The sequence below is a fragment of the Vipera ursinii genome (genome assembly GCF_947247035.1).
Source record: "Vipera ursinii genome assembly, chromosome: 2".
In the NCBI taxonomy this organism is placed as follows: domain Eukaryota; kingdom Metazoa; phylum Chordata; class Lepidosauria; order Squamata; family Viperidae; genus Vipera; species Vipera ursinii.
Genome location: NC_139513.1, coordinates 45,237,610 through 45,262,349, shown reverse-complemented (window position 1 = coordinate 45,262,349; position 24,740 = coordinate 45,237,610). Strand labels below are relative to the sequence as shown.

Sequence of the window (24,740 nt, the reverse complement as noted above, 5' to 3'; positions counted from 1 at the left end):
TATTCCACTTCAGCATATTGGATTAGATCCAGATTCTGTCAGACTGCTCAGAATTAATGAAACTTGAGACAGTCACTGATTCAAATGAGCATACTTTACATATGACAAAGCAGCAGACATTATGGATAGTGGCTAGGGTGCCAGACTAGAGCCAGGGAAGACCCAGGTTCTAGCCTACCCTAGAACATGGGAGCTAGCCAAATGACCTTAGGTCAGTTACTTCCTCTCGGCCCTAATTAGCATCAGGCTCTGGAAAAGCCAGCTTAAAAACCTGCGTCTGCTATGTCAACAAAAGCAGCTGCAGTGCAAAAAAATAAAATAAAAATACAAGTGCATTTCAAGTGGCATAAATGCTGGAAACAGCAACCACCATTCTAAATATGACGAACTGTGGATGCAGCTTATTCTCATGCTGTCATTTTCATTGCTTAATGAATAAAAATCCAAGTTCTGCTTGGACAGGGCTTCAAGTTATCCAAAGAAGAGATGACCATGCCCCTCACTGATATCTTAACAATTTATGAGGAAAAATTCTCCAAAATAGCACAGGCAGGAACATAGTGACAAAAATCCTGTGAAATATTCAGCTTTCCACTTTATCTATCCCCTGTAATGGGTCCTGGACAAGTCCTGCTGGGCAATAAATATGTGGAGGTAAGTGTGTGTGTGTGTGTGTGTGTGTGTGTGTGTGTGTGTGTCCAGACGCCTCATTACAAAACAGGGAAGATCCTAAACCAAGAAAATAATACAGGTACTCCTCAATTTACAACACAATTGACCCCTAAATTTTAGTTGTAAAGTGAGATATTTGTTAATGCGAGTTTTGCCCCACTTTACGATTTTTCTTGCCACAGTTGTTAAATAAATATGGCTTCCCCATTGACTTTGCTTGTCAGAAGGTCACAAAAGGTGATCACATGACCCCAAGATACTGCAACCTAAATGTGAGTCAGTTGCTAAGCATCTGAATTTTGATCGTGTGACTTTGGGGATGCTGCAATGGTCATAAATGTGAAAAACAGTCATAAGTAACTTTTTCCAGATGTGTTGTAACTTTGAACGGTAACTGAATGAACTGTTGTAATTTGAGGACTACTTGTATTAACTGACTTTAGAACTTTTTGATTAAAATCATCCACCTTTACAATAAGGCACCCTGTTTAAAAGTAGTGAATAATAATAGCATTCTTCATCACACTCTTGAAAACCATCCAGGGTTTTCAGCAGGGATATCTAGATTGATTTAAGCCTCCTGGTCTTTCATTTACAGAGGTATAGTTTATGCTTATTACTTCCTCACCCCAACTCACAGGTAATTACCAGGTAGGGATGAACCTTACTTCTTTTGGGTAAATATGGTGCTTATTTTATCCACTGGACCCACAGTTAGTACATCTGTTTATTTTTTACTTAAAATATGTAGTATAAAAATACCTATCTTCTGCTCCCCAAAATTATGTCTTTACCATATGTATTATGGCCGTATAAAGCATCAGTTCATATTCTTGACTACTAGGAACAACCTAGTACACCAATTCTAGGAACAACTTCTTAGTACAACAACTATTACATTATTAGGAACAATCTATTATATTTCATCCTTATTGGCAATATGTACTGATCCATCATACTTGCATGTCAGAACAGTGCTCCAAGTGATAGAGAAGTTTAATATTTAATTTTGAATGTACATCTTAATTCATAAGAGCAAGATGGGTCTCGTGGTTAGGATGCTGTGATCAATGGGCAATGGTGATGTCACTAGCTAATCTTTCCAATCCGAAAGTGGTTGGGGAAAAAATCTAATTTATCTTTAGACTGAATTGAGAAATAGAAAGTCTGCTTTTAATTATAGAATTCTAGACCTACTGCCTGCAGAGCAAAGAATGTTAAATGAAAATATGAAGCAACATGTCAAGCTACTGAAGCTGGCTGGATATACCAATACTGAGAATACCTGTCACCATTTCAGTAATTGCCATATCCCAAAAGGTTGAGGAAGGAAGATGATGTCATGGCAGGATAGCACTCTTTTCCATGCTGTGGACCGGAATCATGGGATCAATAAAATACTTAATTACATGATGAATTATTTACTTTCAGTTGGTCATACTCTACTGTAGCTCTTGAGCCTTACCTCTCTTCCTTGCTGGCACATCTCTGTCGGAGTCATCATCTTTCTTTTTATTTCCCAAATCACTGGTGTTAACTGTGACTGTGGCCTTGATTTCTTGCTGAGCAACTTTCATACGATCATAAAACACTTTGAAGAATTTTTCTGATTTCTTATCTTCCATCAAGCGACAAAAAAAGGAGTGCTGTAGCAAAATAAAAGCCCAATAAATTGTTAGTTTAAAAATAAAAATGAAATATATTTAATATCAAAGACATACATTTTAAAAAACTGTGAGCCCCACAACCATTGACTGATTACTGTTAAAGATAAGCAATTATAATCTCATAGCCAATGTAGAATTATCCACAACTGCTAATTCAGAAAAAGCAAAACAAGTAGAAAACAGTGACTATGGAATAGTTTCTCCTCAATGTGGTTTGCCATTTATAAAAAAGGCTTGCATAGAGTCATATATTTATAACTGCTGAAAACTGAGATATGGACACACACAGAGACACACATAGAATATACCACCATCTTTCAAGCCTTCCTGTTCTATTGCTGAATAGTTTTCCTGCTTCCTATTTCAATTCAAATCTATTTTTATAGATATTTGAAGATGATTACAAACTTTGCTCATAAGCAGTTATTAATTAAGATGTCTTCATATTTTGTATGACAATGCAATCTTGTATATATGACTCATATATACTGTAGGTGCTACCGAGTTCAGTAAGGCTTAAAAAGGTAAAGGTAAAGGTTCCCCCGCACATGCGTGCTAGTCGTTTCCGACTCTAGGGGCCGGTGCTCATCTCCGTTTCATAGCCGAAGAGCCAGCGCTTGTCCGAGGACGTCTCCGTGGTCATGTGGCCGGCATGACTAGACGCCAAAGGCGCACGGAACGCTGTTACCTTCCGATCGACAAGTTCAGCGTCCTAACCCACTGAGCCACCGCGTCCCTTCCCAGTAAGGCTTACTCCTAAATAAATGTTTACAAGATTGCTGCCTTAACATAAAATCTATGTGTGGGAAGTCTTACAGATACCTCAAATGTTCATTGAAGTATTCAGTAAAACAGAATCAGTGAATGAGGACAGTCACATGCAACTACTTGGAACGATTGCAGCTACCTGTTGAGTGTATAATACCATGCCCTAATACAGGGGTGTCAAACTCAATTTCATTGAGGGCCGCATCAGCATTACGGTTGCCCTCAGGGGGCCTGGTGGGTGTGGCCTGGGTGGGCATGGCCTACTGGGTGGGCATGGCTAAAGTGTGTATGGCCTACTGGGTGGGCGTGGCCAGCTCTACATCCTTCGCATCAAGGGTGCCTATGGGGGCCTGGGCAGGAGTGGGACAGATCTGAGGGTCTCTGGCAGGAGGAAGGTCTCTGGGCCAGGGCCAGGGCAGTGGGGGCCGTTCCCTCACTGTTTCCAGGATGGCTTCGCGGGCCGCATGAAACCACTTCGCGGGCTGGATCTGGCCCCCGGGCCTTGTGTTTGACATGTCTGCCCTAATAGAATAACAAAATAAATGGAGTAAAAAAATAACAGAGTTGGAAGGGACTTTGGAGGTCTTCTATTCCAACCCCTTGCACAACTTTAGCTCATTTATGACTTGTAGATTTCAATTCCCAGAATTCCTGAACCAGCCATCCTGACTCAGGAATTCTGGGAGTTGAAGTCCACAAGTAATAAAAGAGCCAACCCCTGCCCTGTATCATTCCAGACAAGTGGAACCCAATCCAGTGATGGAGCACCCACAACATCTGAAGGGAAGCCATTCCCCTAATTATTCTTACTGTTAGAAAAGTTCTCCTTAGTTTTAGGTTGCTTCTCTCCTTGATTAGTTTCCATCCTCTGTTTCTTGTCTTGTCTTCTGGTGCTTTGGAAAATAGGTTGATCCCTTCTACTATTATGCAACATGTAGAGCTGCTGCATGTCAATGCTGCAAACATTGACATGTTTTTGCACTGACAATGTAAGAGACAGCCTTTTGTTTAAACTGCTTCACTTTGAATCTTGGAGGGAGGGAATTTTTCTAACGACTATTTTGAGAAGATAAGAAGCCCACGTACAGAATGGGAGGAGAGACCTCATATGTAAAACTAATTGGATAATGTGATTTATGACATGTAGATAAGGGTGGGGATCGTGTGTGTGTTACGATGGGTTTGGGTGGAGGAGATTTCAGATTCTGGCATCCCTCCATGAGTGCCGATGTTTCGTTTCATTACTAAGACTTTTTAGATAAATAATATGCCTGCAATTTGTTTGTCTCATTCATCGGAACCATGACATCATGCCAGAATCTGGTTTCTTTCAAAGGGGGATTCTTAACCCCTGCCGCTGTCTCCAGTAAGAGAGATAAGATGGCAAAGATTCAGGGAAGAATCCTCAAGATGGAAAATGAAAGCCTGGTTGCTGGCGAAACTTCTGAAGAGGAATTAATAAATAGTTTTCTGTGGCAAGATGAATTTGGGCCCATCTCCAAACTTCATCAGATAACTGAGCTTATCTCGTCATCAAGCTGGAACCACTCCAGTAGAGAATACGGAGGCCAGACTGTGCAGCAAGAGGCCCCAGAAGCAGAATGGGGAGATGTCAAATCATCAGCCATTGAGAATCTGGGATGAGTGGAAAATGGCCTTCAACTGCCCTTTGGGAAGCTACCAATTCAAAGTCATGCCATTTGGACTGCAGGGGCCCCCAGCTGTATTTATGCAGTTGATTAATGAGGTCCTACATGAACATTTATATAAAGGGGTTCTGGTGTATCTTGATGACATTCTGATATACAGTACGAATATGACTGATCATGTAAGATTGGTCAGAGAAGTGTTAAAGAAACTACTGAATGCCAAACTGTGCCTCCCACTCCCAACCCCCTGAGGCGCCACAGCAGGATACCATGGTCGATGGTATCGAAAGCCGCTGAGAGGTCTAAAAGGACTAGGACAGAGGAACAGCCCCTGTCCCACGCCCGCCAGAGATAATTCACCAGCGCGACCAATGCTGTCTCCGTGCTGTACCCGGGCCTGAAGCCCGATTGGTACGGGTCTAGTGTGGTAGTGTGTTACTACAAAAGAATAAAAGTGGAGTCCTACAACCTTGTGCCTACATCTCTAAGAAATTAATGGAAGGTGAGAGGAGATGGACAGTTTGGGAGAAGGAGGCCTTCGCAATTAGGTGGGGGCTATTAACCTGGCGACATTATTTAGAAGGGACCAAGGTGCCTTTTGAAGTATGGACAGATCACAAAAATTTAGAGGCACTAAAAACTCCCTACAAATTGTCCCCAAAGTAAGTGCAATGGGCACAGTACTTTAACCGTTTTAACTTTACTTTAAAGTACATATCAGGAAGGAAAAACCTCCTAGCTGATGCACTATCCCGACTGCCACAGTACAAAAGTGAATGTGAAGAGATCTTTGAGACAATTATCCCCAGTTCACAACCTGCAGCACAAATCACACCTCGCAGAACCCCTAATTCTGATGACCCAGAAGTGAAGAAGATAAAATGAGAGCTCCTCACTGATCAATGGTTCAAAGATAATCAAACCTCCCTAACATGCATGGATGGTTTGGCATACATGGGGAAAAAAATGTATCTACCTGAAACCCTGGTCTCAGACACAGCCATGATGTAAAACAGGCTGGACACTTCAGATATTTAAAACTCTACACCTCATCCGCCGGCAATTTTGGTGGCCAGGACTAAAATGAGATGTGGAAAACTATGTCAAGAGTTGTACCATATGTGCCACCATGGAAAGAATTCCAGGGAAAACCTCTGGGCTACTGCAGTCAGTAGCAGACCCTTCTCAAGCATGGGAAGAAATAGCTATGGACTTTATTGTAGACCTACCCAACAGTAGAGGAAATACTGTCAAATGGACTGTGATAGATCTGTTTTTGAAGCAGGCTCACTTTATGGCCTGTAAAGGACTCCCATCTGCACAACGACTGACTAAATTGTTCCTGAAACATATCTACCGACTGCATGGTGCCCCTAAACGAATAATTTCAGATAGAGGAGTGCAGTTCACAGCGAAATTTTGGAGGAATTTCCTTAAATTAATTGGATCATCTCAAGGCTTATCATCTGCTTTTCATCCAGTTACCAATGGGGCTGAAGAATCCGCTAACAAAATGGTGGAGCAATACCTCAGATGCTGTTTCTTACCAACAGACAAACTGGACTGACCTTCTCCCTTTTGCCGAGGTGGCCTACAATAATTCTGTTCACAGCAGCACTGGCTACACACTTTTCAGAGTAGCCACAGGAAAAGAGTTCAGCCCGATGCCTGACTATCCTCAGGTGCCCTCCGCTTCCCAGACACTTGATCAATGGATAAGGGGGTGGGAAGAGGTTTGGAGAAACACGAAAACAGCATTAAAGAAGACTTCTGAGACTTATAAAAAACAGGCTGATAAAAAGAGGGCTCCCCAAAGAACATTCCAAGTGGGGAAAAAGGTTTATCTGTCAACTAAATGTTTACGTCTCAAATTACCCAGCAAGAAATTGAGACCAAAATTCTTGGGACCTTTCCCCATTGTGAAAATCATCAACCGGGTCACAGTAAAATTGAAACTCCCCACACTTTTGGGGAAAATTCACCCGGTGTTCCATTGCAGCTTACTGAAACCTTTTTGAGCCTCCGCTTTAAGATCCCCCCCTAAGAAAGCTCCTGGACCCCTCATAGTAGCAGGTCAGACCCATTATGAAGTGAAATGTATCCTGGACTCTAGAATCTTTAGGGGAAAATTGCAGTACCTAGTACAATGGAAGGGATACCCATTGTCTGAAGCCATTTGGGTGAAATTTAGCGATGTGAAAGCTGACAGACTTATCAAAAGGTTTTATGAGAAACACCCCAACAAACCAAAAGTCAGCTCCTAACTTGTGTTTGTTTACATTACGGGATCTGTTCTTTTTGTAAGCGGGGCTGGATGTCAATGCTGCAAACATTGACATGTTTTTGCACTGACAATGTAAGAGACAGCCTTTTGTTTAAACTGCTTCACTTTGAATCTTGGAGGGAAGGAATTTTTCTAACGACTATTTTGAGAAGATAAGAAGCCCACGTACAGAATGGGAGGAGAGACCTCATATGTAAAACTAATTGGATAATGTGATTTATGTTGTGTAGATAAGGGCGGGGATTGTGTGTGTGTTACAATGGGTTTGGGTGGAGGAGATTTGAGATTCTGGCATCCCTCCATGAGTGCTGATGTTTCATTTCATTACTAAGATTTTTTAGATAAATAATACGCTTGCAATTTGTTTGATTTGTCTCATTCATTAGAACCATGACACTGCACCCCAAAGGATTCAAGACATAAAAGCAAGGATATGTGCACTATATTGTGTATGCTGAACATAACAACTAACTTTGGAAGAGAATTAAAACTAGTGCTTTAATCTGTTGCTCCAATTAGCCTATATGAAATGCGTGTGTGCACACATATATCTGTGGGTAGATAAATAGTTAGAAAGACAGACTGATTCATTTGGTGTATGTGCCTTGTAATGCCTTCAAATAACTCTGTAAAGTACTGAGCAGAGACCATATGGTTGAAAGCACCTGACAACCAAGGATACTATTACATAAATCAGAAAAGGAGTACATAGATCACCTTATGCAGAGAATTACAAAGTTAGCATTCTTCTGTGGATAATGTTGCAATATGACACGAATCAAATGTACTGAATTGCTCTTTTCTAGTTCCTGCAAATTGAAATGGTCTAAGTGAGATCATGTAAGGAGTTCACCTGCCGTCCCTTTTCACTTCGGTCACATATGTGACTAACTCTTATCTCTCTTTACCACTATTACACAAACCTATTCAGGAAGCCTAATCCAGGAAGCCCCCATTGGCACTTGCACAATATCTGCCCAACAACTTTAATGTCAATTCCCAATGGAAAGCCAAATGGGGCCCTAAATGCTCAGTTATAGGAAGATATATAAATGACCCCAGAAATAAAAGTGTGAGGCTTTGAAACTATATGAGCAATGGAGAATTATGAATAGGATTTGCATCTCACATGGCGTCTGACAGGACTCTCTATAAATGGGCATAGCATCCTCCCCTCAGCGTGACACTGGAGTCCCACATCAAACTCTAGATCACATTGTGATCGGATGTAAGCTGAGGACATATACCAGTCCAATATATGTTTTTTCTTTAATATTAATCATGTTGTGCTTCAGTGGTTAGATGGTCTAGACATTGATATTAGAACATTAGATCATTTTAACATTTATATTTTATTGAGTTCTACTAATCTAGTTGAAATGTTAATATATACTGCTAATCCATGTATGTATGATATGCCATACACTAAACAAATAATAATAATCCATACTAGGAATTCTCTCTTCTCTTCCTCCATTTATTCTTGTTCCTGGGAACTGCTTTCATCCGGTTTTCTTTCTTGTCACGATCACAATGTCACATGCCTTTCTTTCCTTCTGAAAGCTTTAGCATATCTCATGTGTTGGGCAACATTCACCATCAGATCCTTTACTGTGATGTACTACAAGCTGTTAGGAATCTTTCGCAAAATCAGAATTCAGTTTAAGCATACTCATTTTTCCAGAGTATATTTATTTTTGATGCTCAATAGATTTATGAATACTGTATATATTGCAGATAAGCCAAGAATTTTAGTTGCCAAAATACACCACATTGCAGATGGCCTTATCAGTATATATATAGTATGTATATCTTGTATATATTCTCGCGCAATATAAGCAAATCCACAGATAAACCAACCTCAAACTGAATAGCAGTTTGCATGTTTCACTGATGGTTTAATTCCACAGTATATCAGGGAACTGCTGCTTAAATGGTAGAAGCTTATCATGAAACTATGAGTGATACAGCAATGCATCTGACCTACTAGAACAAAAAGCTGCATTAATGATGCCTTAAGGATGGTTTTGTTCATATTAGATTTTGCTCAAATTTGTGAATTTTCACATTTACCATATGTATTGGAAACATTTGCTTCAAACAGTTTTACCTAGGTGTGCGCTTTAGTTATAATTATTTATTCGTAGTGCTAACTAAGACAACAGGAAACATAAAAATTTGCATAAAGAAGTTTGGCTTTCACTCAAATTTAGTAATTAGAAATTCCCTACTATATTGCGTTAGGTCTGCTTCTTTTAAACTGACATTTCAAGTCTGTAGCCAGAATTCTATGCTAGGCCATAAATGTATTTAAGTGCCTGAGAAAAGAATTATCCTTATGGAAAGCATTCATTTGCAGTGGTTAAAAAAAAATCCAAATGGAAGTATAAACAGTAATTTTTGGTCTTGACTCTAAAAAGTAAGAAAGATACTTTGATAAACATTTATCTCTTTTTGGATGTGATTCTACGAGCTTTGCAATACCAGTATAGCCAGCTTGGTCTAGTGCAGGGATCTCCAAACTGGATAATTTGGCTGGATGATTCTAGAAATTGAAGTCCACAAGTCTTAAAATTGCTGAATTTGGAGACCCATTGTCTAGTGGTTAAGACCACCAGGCTAAAAATGAGGAGACTGTGTGTTCTAGTCCTGCTTTGGGCATAAAAGTCAGTTGAGTGACTTCAGTCTCAGCCCAATTCACGTTACAGAGTTGTTGTGGGGAAAATAGGAGGACAAAGAGACATTAGGTATGTTTGCTGCTTTGAGTTGTTTATAAAACACTATAAAGGTGGGATTAAAAGAACATTAAAAATGTCTGATCCCTTTTCATATTTCAAAAGTGATTAAAGAGCCTCATGTTGCTGAAAAGTATGTCTAGTTTGATGAAAGGAAGGACTGGCAGTGTTCCAATATCTCAGGGGTTGCACAAAAAGAGGAAGTCAAATATTCTCCAAAGCACCTTGAAGGCAAGACAAGAAGCAACGGATGGAAACTAATCAAGGAGAGAAGCAACCTAGAACTAAGGAGGAATTGCCTGACAGAACAATTAATCAGTGGAACAACTTGCCTTCAGAAGTTATGTATGCTCCAACACTGGATATTTTTAAGAAGAGATTGGACAGCCATTTGTCTGAAATGGTATAGGGCTTCCTCCCTGAACAGGGGTTGGACTAGAAGACCTCCAAGATCCCTTCCAACTCTGTTATTCTGTTCTCTGTTTTTCAAAAACAGATCATGCCAAACAAATTATAGGGAAAGGTTGCTGGAATTGGGTATGTGTAGTTTAACGAAGAGAAGAGTGAGGGGTGACAAGATAGCAGTGTTCCAATATCTCAGGGGCTGCCACAAAGAAGAGGGAGTCAAGCTATTCTCCAAAGCACCTGAAAGCAGGAGAAGAAGCAACGGATGGAAACTAGTCAAGGAGAGAAGCAACCTAGAACTAAGGAGAAACTTCCTGACAGTTAGAACAATTAACCAGTGGAACAACCTGCCTCCAGAGGTGGTGAATGCTCCAACACTGGAGGTTTTTAAGAAGAGACTGGACAGCCAGAGTTACTAGTTTTCTTCCACTGGGAGCAATCTACGCTGTCAAATGGGCCATGGGTACTTGATTTCTGAAATTTTCTTGCACGAGATGGGTGTCTGCAGCCGAAATGCTAATTAGCTGCCTGCTTTTTTATATTAGGGACAAACATCCAGAGCAAGTATAGAAAGCAACAGAAAAGGGAAGATGTTTTCAAGTGAGCAAATGGGGGGGGGGGAGAGAAGAGATTATGTGCAAAAATTACAGGTAGTATCACAAGTTCTGCTTTTATTCTTGCCCTGATTAAAAATGTAGCAGAACAAGCAGATGGTTCTGGGTCTGTGGGAGTCATGGGACTACAATTTCAATATATTTTTAAAAAGTACCACTTTCTTCACACATTTAACACAGCTGCAGCAAACACACACCCACAGAAGTATAGTGAGCCTTTAAACCACACATTACCAGCACAGGGGAGAAAGACACATCCTACTTCCTTCCTGAATGAAGGATTCGTATGTGGGTGTGAGAACAAGGATGTTTTACTGGCTCCTGGAAGTCAGCAACCCTTTAAAATATTTTTTATTTGGAAGAGACAGCAGAGAAAAGGGAGCTGAAGAAAACCATGGCAACCAGTCAGTCCACCTACCCACACCACCCACTAGCATCATTTGCTGACGCATAAAAAAAAAGCCAACCGAAAGATCTCAAGCTGTCTCTACCAGCTTGAGAAGGTGAACAAACCCTCAGAGCTCATTAAATTCCTTCCTTCGCTTCTCTTGTATACCTGCAGCTACTAGCCAGTTGAATATAAATAGAAGTTATATAACATCCTTGTTGATTCCTGTGTTAAAAAATAAAATAAAAATAGTGTGACCTTGCTTTAAAAAGGCTGGCGCTTCCTGCTTATCAAGGACTAATCCTTATAGGGATTAACCTGAATCCACCTGTAGCCGATTTAAATGCTGGGGAAAAAAGTTACATTAAAAAGAAGGAAGTCCTGGGCTGTTCTGTCCTGATTTGGGGGGATCCTCTAACATTTGTGCATTAATTATCTGGGCAAATCTCATCTTATGAAGCCATTTTAATTAGTTTGGAGAATTGTATTTCGTTTATACCTATAGAGAGCAGAAAACCGGACTATGATTACATCAAAAACTAAAAACAACTAAAGCTAAAGCTAAAACTGAATAGGTTTGCTATAAATTCTCTTCCCCCCCCCCCGCTCCTTTTTACACCCTTGGTATCTTTTTCAGCTGTTTCATAACTTGACTATCATCAACAGGAAAGTTAGCTAGTTGGTTTGGTAGTTGAAAGTCAGCAGAGGGTTTTCGTTTTGCTTATTCTGGGCTTCTGCCTAAGGGAAGTCATGCCCGCTCCCTGAAGTGAGTCTGCATGCTGCTCATCACCCAAATGCTATCTCTTACCCATCTCTTCTAGCTACAATATTACAGGAATGGATGATGCTCCAGAAGAGGAGATCAGTACACTGTGTAACTTGAAGTAACTGGGCTTTTATCAGGTTGCAAAATAGGTTTTAAGACTCTTCTAGTTAGGTATGGGCCAGGGGCTGGGGGAGAATAAGCAGTGTAGCTGGTCTTCTACATATAGAGATGAGGGGAAGAAAGAGAATAGATTTGTTTTTAATGTTTTGGAACAGGAAAAAAAATTGAAGGTTGCTTAACTAACCCTCCTACCTATCAGATTTCCTTTTCTTACATTTTTCTTATCTCAAGTTCTAATTAAGTCTTACCTTGCTGCTATAACTCCACTATTCCAAATTATTAACCTCTCCTTTCTCTCTGGCTCCTGTTCTTCTGGAAGGATTCCACTGTCATCTTTATTCTCTGTATTGACCTATGCTATTTACTTTTAGCTTTCTGGAATCTGCTGCTTAGTTAAACTGTGCTGACTTTCATTTCTCTAACTCTGGCTTTGACTATCTCCTCCCTGATATCCATTGCCTACACTTCTCATAAAAACCATTAATAATTTCCCCTCTACCAAAACAAAGAACTTTTACTCTCTAACTCTCTATGACCTTTTGGCTTTGATATAATATCCTCCTTTTATGTTCGAGTCTCTATGATTTCAGTCCTAGGTGGTTCAGTTCTTACCTGTTTAATTTATCTTTTGATGTTCCCCACTTTAAATTAAATATTATACAACTTGTTACAACATTAACAAGAATTACACCCTAATGGCCCAGTAGTTACAATGCTGTATTGCAGGCAAACTCTGCCTACAGACTGGAGTTTGATTCTGACGAGGCTCAAGGCTGACTCAGCCTGTTATACTTTCGAGTTCAATAAAATGAGGACCTAGATTGTTGGGAGCAATATGATAACTTTGTAAACCAAGAGAGTGCTGTAAAGCACTGTGGGGGTGGTATATAAGTCTAAGTGCTATTGCTATTCATTTAAAATACAGCATAGCTCAAGGATTCATGTTTAAGTGTGGAAATCTGATTACATGGAATGAGCTATTATTAGCTATTATTTAATTTAATTTAATTTAATTTAATTTAATAACATTTATATACCGCCCTTCTCCCTGAGGACTCAGGGCGGTTCACAGGGCAGAATAAAATAGCAAATACAAACATTAAAAAAAAGATTAAACAATTGCCCTAGTTAAAAACAATAGAAATACAGTTCTAAAAACCCCAAGAAAAATTAAAAGACCAAAGATAAAACAACCCCAGCAATCCCCATCAGGCTAGGCCAGCTTGTACAAACAGAAATGTCTTGAGATCGCGACGAAAGGAGCGAAGATCGGGCGCTATTATGCTGGTGATACATTTCTGTCCTAGATCAAACAAGTGATGTTATGCAGGTTCTGTCTCAGAGACTGCAGAATGTAGGAATGTGGATGGGAAATAACCAAATTAGCTCGACCCTGCCCAAACTGAGTTTTGGGGATTGTGGATTCTAGTTCATGTTGCACTAGCCCAGAAAGAAATGGTATGCAATTTGGAGCTCTTTCTGAAATCAATTTTTCTGTTTAAAAAGCAGATGGCAGCCCTGGCCAAGAGGGCTTTTATACAAAGTGTAACACTTGCAGCTCTTCCTGGCACTGCTCATGTTACACGATAGGATAGGATAGGATAGGATAGGATAGGATAGGATGGGATGGGATGGGATGGGATGGGATGGGATGGGATGGGATGGGATGGGATAGGATAGGATAGGATAGGATAGGATAGGATAGGATAGGATAGGATAGGATAGGATAGATCTGGAAGGGACCTTGGACATCTTCTAGTCTAGCTCCCTGCTCAAATAGGAGAACATGTACCATTTCAGACAAGTGACTCTCTAGCCTCTTCTTAAAAACATGGCTTAGACATCTGCAGAGTAATTTACTGCAATGAGCTCTAGGACTGCCCTTGAAGACTATCCAAAAGTTGTAGCTAGTCCAGAATACAGTAGTATGGGCAGTTATGAGCACATTTCTGGTATGTGAACTGCACTAGTGTGCTTTCAGGTGGAATTAAGGTACTAGTGGTCACCTATAAAGCCCTCCAAGGCATGGAGTTCAGATATTTGCAGGACCCACTTTTCCATAGTTGTTTCTATTATTGAAAAGTTTTATAAAATACAATTTTCCTTTAAAAAAAAACCCCCCTTCCCCCTCCCTCCTCCCCTCCCTACCTCCCCCCTATCTCCCCCCCTCCCCCTCCCCCTCCTCCCTCCCCTACCTCCCCCCCTCCACTTCCCCTCCTCCCCCCTCCCCCCCCCCCCGACTTCCCAGAGCAAAATACAAGGTATATATCTAAAAGGCAATCATAATCAATCATATACTAACAATTATAAACTCTAAAATCCATCACTCTCTAGCTTGTATATAGTAAACCAATCCTTAATAATACTAAATATATATAAAAAACTAAAATAAAAAAAACTAGCATCATTCCCATCTATGTTCTTCCACAATTCACTATTACCTTAACATATTCTCATTTGCACATTAATAAATAGTTCTTACACAAATTAACCCACATTAACCCACAAAACTTTCTTCCTCTTCCTCTGTAGTAAGTTGTCCATTAATTAATATTTTGTGGAAGTTCCATAGATTTCTACTGGTCTTATTTTTTTTTTCTTTTTTGAGCGTTTTAAGGCAGCACGCGTCACCCTCTGTTCTCTAAGATCATCCAAAAGAGTTGCAGCTTGAACTCCTCCTGTACCCTTCTCGTCTATCTGTGCATCTTCATCCTCTTGATGTTCTCCTTCTCCAGATCCCTCTGCAGCTTCCAGAAGTGTTGACGGGGTTACTTCCAAGACATTATTATAAAAATCATGCGCTTGCTTCACATTACTCAAACAGTATCTTTTGCCATCATACATGAAGCTCAACCCAACTGGGATCTCCCATCTGAACCTTATATCTCTTTGCTTGAGCTCTTGCACAAGAAATATAAAATCCTTCCTTCTCTTTAAAATCTTTGGAGGAATTTCTTTTAAAACCAAAACTTGTTGACCAGCAATCACAACTTTGGTATCGTAGGCAGCTTGTATAACTTCATCTCTAATTTCCCTTTTTACAAAATAAACCACCACATCTCTAGGCAACTTTCTCTGTTTAGCAATCCACGAATTCACACGGAACACTTTGTCCATACCTTGTTTTAATTCAGATGCTGGATGGTTCAATACTCCCTCAAAAGCCTCAGAAACCAGCTGCTTTAAATCTTCCTTAATATTCTCTTTTAGGCCTCTAATTCTCACAGCAAACTGCATCTGGTGAAATTGGGCCAAGCTCTGTTCACTGTCAATTTTGTCTTTTAAATCTTCAATTTCCAATACTTTTGCTTCTAATAAAGCATTCTTTTGAATCAAGTCTTGCACTTGATCATCCAGCACCTCCACACATTTAGCAACTTTTTGCACTGAGGACAAAATGTCTACCTTCATTTCTCTAAGTTTCTGTTCCATCCTTTCTTCCATTCTCTGCTCCAATTTCTCCAATTTCTCCTCCATCTGTAGAAATTTAACACCCATTGACTCCAAAATTAACTGGGTATGTTTTTCAAGATCCTTCGATGTCAATACATCAGGAGAATGCAACGCCTGCAACAATGATTGTTGTTGCACCGGAGAATTTCCAGCACTCCGAAAAGTTCTAGGGGGGGGGTTTCGCCGCCATCTTTTACTTACAATTGTGACGCACTTTCACTTTAAGTTTTAAGCAAAGTCCATCAAGCTTGAGAGTAAAATAAAATCTTCTTCATCTCTTCATCTTTCCCTCTTGTACTGCTCTGCCTGCTCTTTCCCTTTCATAGTCTCTCCTTCAAGCAGGGATGGTCGCAGACGCCTGGCTCTGCTCCATAAAGTCCGGAGCAGAGACGCTGGTCAGCTGGGAGCAGCCCAGGCTACGGGGGAGTTCAATCCTTCGGCCGCCCAAGCTCCAAGCTCAGGCGGCCCCGGCGAACTCAACCCCAACCTGGGGGCTCACCCCCTCCTCTTCTCCCGAGGAGGGGGCTTCAGATTCGCCCGAACAGCTGATCGGCGCTGTTTCGGGCGAAAAAACACCAGCTGAGCCGCGGGCAGCCCGGGAAGGCTCCCTCCGTCGCCGCGGAGCCACCGGAAGTGATAGTTGTTTCTACCTATCCCAGTATCTCTGAAGGTGAGGCATGCAATGGGTCCTTCAGTTAAAGAATGACATCTTAAGGGACCCTGGGAGTATGATATTTTGTTGCGGTGCCTGCTCTCTGCAGCATCATACCACCTGAGACAGATTGGCCCTGACTCTGCTAGCCTTTTGTAAACTGATGAAGACCTGGATGTGTTCCAGGGCCAGGAGATTGACAGGTGAGTTGGCTGATTCAAAAGTTTCAGTCTATTGAATGAATGAACCTTTTTTGTCAAAGTACAACCACGTATATATTGAGATTGGCTGAACCTCCCTTTGTGCCCCCACCCCCAATTCACAGTGACAACAAACCCTCCATCTTATTACACCATGTGAGCTAATTGCACAACACACCGGCCTCGCAAGTCAATCATGCATAAAGCTTATAAAATTATTTCCCGTTCAAGAGCCTAACAGCCCATGGATAAAAGCTGTTCTTCAGCCTGTTGGTACGGCTGGCTATACTCCTATATCTCCTACCCGATGGTAGGAGAGTAAAGAGATACCGACCAGGGTGTGAGTCATCCATGATAATTTTCCTCACTTTTCCAAGGCAGCGAGCCCTCACGATGTCATCCAGTGGTGTCAGGGGACAGCCCACAATGTCTTGTGCTGTGCTCACTACCCTCTGTAATACTTTCCTATCTGCAGCTGTCAGACCAGCATACCAAACCACAATACAGTACGAGAGGATGCTCTCTATAGTAGACCAGTAAAAGAGAGTCATTAGCCATTGTTCTACCCTGTTCTTCGGCAAGACACTGAGAAACAGTAGTCTCTGTTGGGCCTTTCTGGCCACTTGGGTTGTATTAACTTTCCAGGTAAGTTCTTCACAGAGATAAACTCCAGAAATTTAAAGGAGGAAACTCTCTCCACACAGTCCTCCCTGATGTAAAGTGGGGCAGGTTCCTCCTTTTTCCTCCGGAAGTCTAGTACCATCTCTTTCATCTAGCCGATGTTCAGGTGCAAGTTGTTGTTGAAACACCATATGGATAGTTTTTGTACCTCCCCCCTGTATGCTGTCTCATCCCCACCTGTAATAAGACCCACTACGGTAGTTTACGTTTTACGTTTTATTTAATTTGTATACCGCCCTTCTCCCTAGGGACTCAGGGCGGTTCACAGGGCATATAAATAACAATACAATACAATACAAAAGTTAAAACAAAGATTAAATCAGTGCCCAATTAAAAACAATAATGCAATTCTAAAGGTTGGCAAATGAGGATCCAGATTGTAGTATCATCTGCGAACTTAATTATTGCAGTAGATGGGTCGGATGATACACAATCATATTTAATTTAATTTAATTTAATAATATTTATATACCGCCCTTCTCCCTGAGGACTCAGGGCGGTTCACAGGGCAGAATAAAATACTAAATACAAACGTTAAAACAAGATTAAATAATTGCCCATATTAAAACAGTTGGAATCAAATTCTAAAACACCAAGATTAAAATTAAAGCACAAGAATAAAAACCCCACCAATCCCCATCAGGCTAGGCCGGCTTGAACAAACAGAAACGTCTTGAGATCGCGACGAAAGGAGCGAAGATCGGGCGCCATCCGGAGCTCTACCGGTAGCTGGTTCCACAGCTCCGGAGCGCCCACAGAGAAGGATCTCCCCCTGGGGACCACCAATCGACATTCTCTGATCGGTGGCACCCTGAGGAGGCCCTCTCTGTGGGAACGCACAGGGCGCAGGGAGCTTGATGCCGGCAGCAGATGTTCCCTAAGGTACTCCGGCCCCATGCCATGAAGGGCTTTAAACACTGTTACCAGTACCTTGAATCTCACCCGGAAGACAACTGGCAACCAATGCAGCTCACGGAGCAGCGGTGTAACGTGGGAGTATCGGGAGACTCCCAACACAACTCTCGCGGCTGCATTCTGTACCAGTTGGAGCTTCCGGGTGGTCCTCAAGGGCAGCCCCATGTAGAGAGCGTTGCAGTAGTCTAGACGAGAGGACACGAGCGCATGAGTGACCGTGCACAGATCATCCCGGCTAAGATAGGGCCGCAACTGGCGCACCAGGCGAACCTGGGCGAAGGCCCCCCTAGTCACAGCTCCTATATGAGTACAGGTAGGGGCTAAGCACGCAGCCCCTGTGGCAAGCCAGTGCAAAGCTTCAGGGTGTGTGTGTGTGGATTGTTTAGCTAGATTCATTCCCAGTGACCACTGTTGCTTTTAATTCTTTGCTAATATTATTTTTTTAGTGATTCAACATATTGTATGTATTATTAATAGTGTTTGTGAGATAGGTACCATAAATGAATAAATGAATAATGTTTAAAAATGCTATTTTCTAACAGAGAGTCAGTTTGATGTAGTGATTAAAGCACCAGGCTAGAATAGCAATGGCAACAGCATTTAGACATATATACCTCTTCACAGTGTTTTACGCTCTTCTCTGAGTGGTTTACAGAATCAGCATGTGGTCCCTAACAATCTGGATCCTGATTTGCCAACCTCAGAAGGATGGAAGGCTGAGTCAACCTTGAGCCAGTGAGACTCGAACTCCCCAAAACCAGGAAATTGTGAGTTCTAATCCCAAGTCATATGAATGGCCTTGGCTCAGTCCCTCTCTCTCAACTGTCAGAAATAAGCAACAACAAACTACTTGCAAAATCTTGCCAAGAATACTGCAGGGGTTAGTCCAGGCAGTCACCAGGAGTCAATACTGACTTGAAGGGACAAAAATAAAAAATAGAAATGGTGTATGGCTGCTAAAAAACATAAGCTATGGTGATTGAGATGCTGGAAACAGGGTTGATGGGCCATTTGCTGTAAAAATGTACAATTATGGCATGAACTCAGAAGGAAGGGAGGAGATGTATGTTTGCAAAGCCTGCATAACAAAGATAAAGAGAGAGGGAGTGTGGACTGGTGGGGCCCCTTTCAATATAAAAACAAGAGCAGACTGTCAGGAATATAATACAAGACACATATTGTTAAGATAAGGAATAAGGCTAAGACAGAGCCAATAGAAAAAATGCTAAAAGGCTTCTAGGATGCCTATTAGATAACTTTTAGGAATAGGGTTGAAGTAGAGCCAATAGAATACTTGTTAGATAACCTTTGAAGTGTTTATTAGAAATAGGGATGGCGTGGAGCCAATAGAGGACCCTTTAGATAGCTTTCAAAAAGCCTATTAGACAATGTTTATTTATCCCACCTTGAAAAACTGTATAAAAGCTTGTTGAATCCTTTGCTCTGGGTCCTGACATTTTGCTGACTGGGACCTCTTTTGCTGAAGTGCTTCAATAAAAGGAAATCAATCCTGCACATCGTGTCTGGTAGTTTTCATTGGCTTTGGCACCAGTCTAAGACCAGAATTTGATGCCAACAAGGCAGTGGCGTAGCGTGGGGGGTGCAGGGGGGGCCGGCCGCACCGGATGCAACATCTGGGGGGGGCGCGCTCGCACTCGGGAGGGATGGAAGACGCGCCGAAGCACCCTTCGCGCGGCTGGAGTCCCGCGGGGGGGATCCGGGGCTGAGGCGCACTCGGGGAAGCAGCAACTCACAACCAGCTACTCTTGGGGGACGGAGGCACAAAGCCGGCCAGACAGGGCTCGGAGCCATCCCAGACCACAGCTGCACTTCCACCTTTCCCAGGGTGGCCCCCGCAGACGGAGCGCAGTGCAGGGCACCAGCATGCCCCACTGCCAGAGAAGCGCCCGCCAGTGCGGCCCCGACTCCCTCACCCCGCGGCAGGTGGCGGCGGCGTAGCGGGGCTTGCGAAAAGCGGGGCGGTCGGCGGTGGCTGCTCCCGGCGCTGGGCAAGGGCAAGCAGGGCAAGGTCGCTCCTGCTCAAAAGCCAGAGTTCAGCGGCTGGCGAGGCGCTCGCGCGGGGCTCTCCCGGGGCTGGCGGGCCGAACGGGGACCGGCCTCCCCCTCTCCGCGCTAGAGCGGCCCCCGCGGTGGCGGCCCGGCGCACGTGGCTGAGGGGGCGGCGGTGGCGGGAGGGGGGGGCAGAGGAGCGAGCCGAGCTCTCCCGGGGCAGCAGGTGCGGGCTGGTGCGGCTCCAGGCTCAGCCGCAGCTCCGGCCAAGGGCTGCCAAGCTCACGGGGCGTCGTGCCGGCCCCCTCCCTCGCTCCCCGCACCCGGATGCGCCCCCGGCGGAAGCCCCGGCCAGCCGCAGTGCATGCCTGAGCGAGACGGGCAGCTGTGCTGGCGGGTCCCGCTCTCTTCCAGGCATCAGAGGTAAGAAAGGGACGGCGGCGCCCCCAGCCGCACCCCCCGCCGGCTCCGAAGCGGAGGCTCCGCTGCGCCGCCCGCCTCTTGGCACGGCCTCGGGTCCCGGCGCTTCTGCCGCACGTGAGGGAGGGGATGCCGGACCTTCCCCCTTTTCCCGGGGGAGGCGTGGGTGGGGGGTGCGGCGGACGCCCAGGATGCGGGGCTCCCTGCGGCAGACTCGAGTGCTAAAATCCACGGGTTAGGGGGCGCAAATTACTTGCCTTGCCCCGGGTGCTGACAACCCACGCTACGCCACTGCAACAAGGTACCCTACTCATCTGAGTAAAGATATTTTTGGACCATTGATACTCCAATGGCAGCCATTTTTGAGAATTCATATGAGATTCCAGATATACTGACAGATCTCTAACTAGCAGAATCCTGCTTCTTGTTTTTTTCCCCTGCAAAGATTCAAAACAGAAGCATGGGAGTAGTTTTCCTACCTGTATAACTGTGTTGCCACCTTCCAGTAGGGCAATAGCCAACAGGATGCTTTCATGGAAAACTCTATCACTAGTGGCATTCATGATGAGGTCTATAACTAAGTTGGATGCTCCTTCCTTATCCAGGTGACACTGGACTTCTGTCAAACTCATTTCACCACGGTTTGTTGAGCTGGATCCTGATCCACCTCCTACAAAAAGAAACAAACAAATAAAGCCTTTTGAGTTTCTCAACATTAGAAAATATGTCACTTTCATTCAAATAATTAAAGCAAGCAAAGAAAGTTTTAACTGTGAAAATGTTCTGGTTTATTGTCTGCTTTGCACTATCATGCTTTGCTCATTATGGTGTTAGCAAGTGACGGTGTTATTAGAAATGTTATTTATTTTTTAATATTATTTCCAACCTCAAGGAGCTCAAATGTGATAGCATTATAAATAGAAACAATATCATAATGGTTTCCTAACTATCATAAAACAATCATAAATTACTAAACCAGGAATAAATTTAACGTAATTAAAACTATTTGAAAAAGGAAGCCTAAAAAACTTTTCTAAAAAAGCTAGTTCAGACGCTATTACAGACTAATTATAAACCACCCAGAGAATTTATATTATTACGTGCAAACTAGTATAATAAACTAATCACTGTGGAGACACAAACAATATTAACTCCTGTTCTCCTGTTCTCCTTTAAACCTGAAAAAATTACAAGTTGGTTAAAGACAATAAAAATAAGTGTCATTTGGGGCTGTTATTACTGATCAAAATTTAGAAATATTATTCTTTGTACCCATGTGGTCTCTCCATGTTTATCACTTCTTGTTTCATTCTTTAATGCAGAGATATCAGTGGACAATTTGCACTGCAATTTGCACTACAAATATTGAAAATTATAATCTCTTAGCTGTCCCACATTTTTCCTTAGATCAGATCTGTCATTACATATTACGTAGTCCTCCTTTAATGACATTGTCAGTGACTGATCTAAGTTATGATGGCCTTGAAGGCTTATGAGTCGTAGTGGTGCAGTGGTTAGAATGCAATATTGCAGGCAAACATTGCCCACAGTCAGGAGTTCGATCCTAATCCGCTCAAGGTTGACTCAGCCTTCCATCTTTCTGAGATTGGTAAAATGATGACCCAGATTGTTGGGGGCAATATAATGACTCTATAAACTGCTTAGAGAGGGCTGTAAAGCTTCATAGTGCACTATGAAGCAGTGTATAAATCTAAGTGCTATTGCTATAATGAGCAGTCCTCAGAATTGCCTGCCATTATTTAATCATGATTTGGGTGCTTAGAAACCAGCTCACAATTACAAATGTCATTGTACCTCACAGTCATATGATTGCCATTTATATCATTCAGTGCCAGCTTCCAATATGCAAAGAGACAGGAAGTTGTAAATGGCAATCACATGATATTGTACCTTACAAGATTTGCTTAATATGGCAACCAGTAATGCCACAACTGTTAGCATAAGTGCACTTCAGGCATGAAAGCTAAGATCCATACATGAAGGTTCAATGAAACTGATTTATTGCTAAAGCCTATGCACAAAAATCTTCTCAATTATTGGTCAAAGCCAGATGATGTACATATCAACTGTTTTCCCCACAAGAAACCCCCCCCCTTTGTGGTGCGTTGATCTGAGAGTGGGATTGGCCCAAAGTCACACAACTGGTTTCCATGCTAAGGGAGAACTACAACTTACAGCCTCCTGGTTTCTATCCAAGGAAATTACCCACTACATAAATGGGTTATTTGGTTTTCGCTTTTTTATTTCTTTAAAATGTTAATATTTAATAAATAATCCCTCTATAAGAGAGGTGGGTGGTTCAAAAATGTGATATATATATATATATATATATATATATATATATATATATATATATATATATATATATATATATATATATATATATATATATATAAAATCTTTACTGATTTTAATAAAGAGACTGTACCAAGAAAGTTATGAATATCAGTAAGTTCCACTAGTAAAAATGCATGCATAGTAAATGAGGGGGGGGGAAGGCAGGATGAGATGGGAGAGGAAATTAATGAACAGACCAATTTCTAATACTTTAAGAATTAATTCAGCTGACAATTTTTTCAGTGTCAGGGAGGTAACAGATCATTAAAAATACCTGCTGATAGCTGAGACTGTCAACCAGATTCATTTAGCAATTAGGAGACAGAAGAGCCAACATGCCAGTCTCACAAGTTATCAAGCAGCATTCAAAACATCCTACCTGCTCCTCCAGGTTTGTTGGGCCCTGCAGGAGATAAAGGGCCATTGCCAAAGCTGGTGAGGCTCTCTCGTCTTCCTCCACTTCTGATGTTCCCATAGTAACGATTTACCAAAACCTGTCTCAGGGCCTCCCCCTTAATTCAAAGATATTGAAAGACAAAAACACACGATGAATGGAACAAGTGAGCCAAAGTCAACAAAAATAGTAAAATTGGATTTCAGCTGGTTAGAAACACAACAGAAATAAGACTGTGAAGAAGAGATATGAATGTATATTAATGACATACATATTATGTACCTATACTCATTTAAAATGTTATCTACTTTTATGAATGCTACAAGTGGCTTTACACTAAAAAATTAGCATATTCTAATATGAATGAAACATGGAAAGAGCCAGTGAAAATTGTATATAGGACACAACTGAAAATAGCCCTTAAATATTTATGAAACTAATTATATTATCGTTCTTTGACTGGTTAAAATTATTGAAAGTATACATAATGTAAAGTTTCCCATCTTACATTTCCAGAAAAGTGTTTCTTACCATGAAATAAAATATCTGTGGATCTCATGTCTCTATTAGTGAAGTAAATTGAATGGGTTCCTTTACTTATTGAAAGTATACATAATGTAAAGTTTCCCATCTTACATTTCCAGAAAAGTGTTTCTTACCATGAAATAAAATATCTGTGGATCTCATGTCTCTATCAGTGAAGTAAATTGAATGGGTTCCTTTACTTAGGAACTTCCTAATTCAGTTATATTAACTTTTAAATTCAGATAATTACAACCTAGCGTACAATTTCTTAAATTTTGAAAAGGTGGATCAAGAAATGCAAATATTTCAACAGAAATGACACATGATACGAAATGGACACCGTAGGCCCTTTCCTATCTCCTTCTTTCCTACCTCTATAAGGACAATGACAACCATTAATATTAGAACTGTCTACGAATATAATACTAAGCAAGTAAAGTTTTTAGTGTACACTCGTTGCCTTCTGAGAAGCATTTCTCCTTTATTTTTTCAGCAGCTGCATATGCTGGCAAACAGTTTTCTTGTTTTACAGAATACTGCAGAGATGATTGCCAAAAAGAGAATCCCATCAAAATATCTCAACTTGGAGAAGTGATATTAGAAGGAATCCAAGCAGGTAAAGTTACCACTGTAAATCTCATAATAAATATTGTTTCTTCTTTTTTTGTCTTTTTATTGATTTCCGGGAAAAATGGGAAGAGCTGTTTTCCCCTGTCAGCAATAAACCTGCAGGATAGAATCAGAGTACATTTGTGTTTTGTCTCATTTTATGCCCCATCATCCCCATCAGGTGAACTGCTGCTCTTGACACACCCACTACTGGCACGTTCAGCCCTGCTCTAGTGAACTGTTGCTGTGAAAAGGGGAACAGATTAGAATAGTTCAAAGTCCCAATATATCAACATTGCAAGCGGTTTTACAAGATTGAAGCACTTTTAACACTATTCCTAACGTGTAATTTTATCTCATTTCAAGATAGCACAAGGTAACTTTTTGTAAAAGGTTTCTTTTAAAAAATTTAAGAGTTATGCAAAACTCAAAATACATAGAAAATTCAGTTTGAG

At 41.7% G+C, this 24,740-nt stretch overlaps 1 protein-coding gene across 1 annotated transcript in view; it reads right to left on the bottom strand.

Moving 5' to 3' along the window:
* Nucleotides 1–24,740, bottom strand: part of ITPR1 (inositol 1,4,5-trisphosphate receptor type 1) — a 248,806-nt gene that overhangs the window by 53,823 nt on the left and 170,243 nt on the right. Inside the window, exons 39-41 of the mRNA XM_083354087.1 lie at nucleotides 23,137–23,269; nucleotides 20,879–21,069; nucleotides 2,138–2,318 (exon numbers count right to left, since the gene is read on the bottom strand). Of these exons, the coding sequence (XP_083210213.1) occupies nucleotides 2,138–2,318; nucleotides 20,879–21,069; nucleotides 23,137–23,269 (505 nt within the window). The remainder of the gene's footprint in view (nucleotides 1–2,137; nucleotides 2,319–20,878; nucleotides 21,070–23,136; nucleotides 23,270–24,740) is intronic.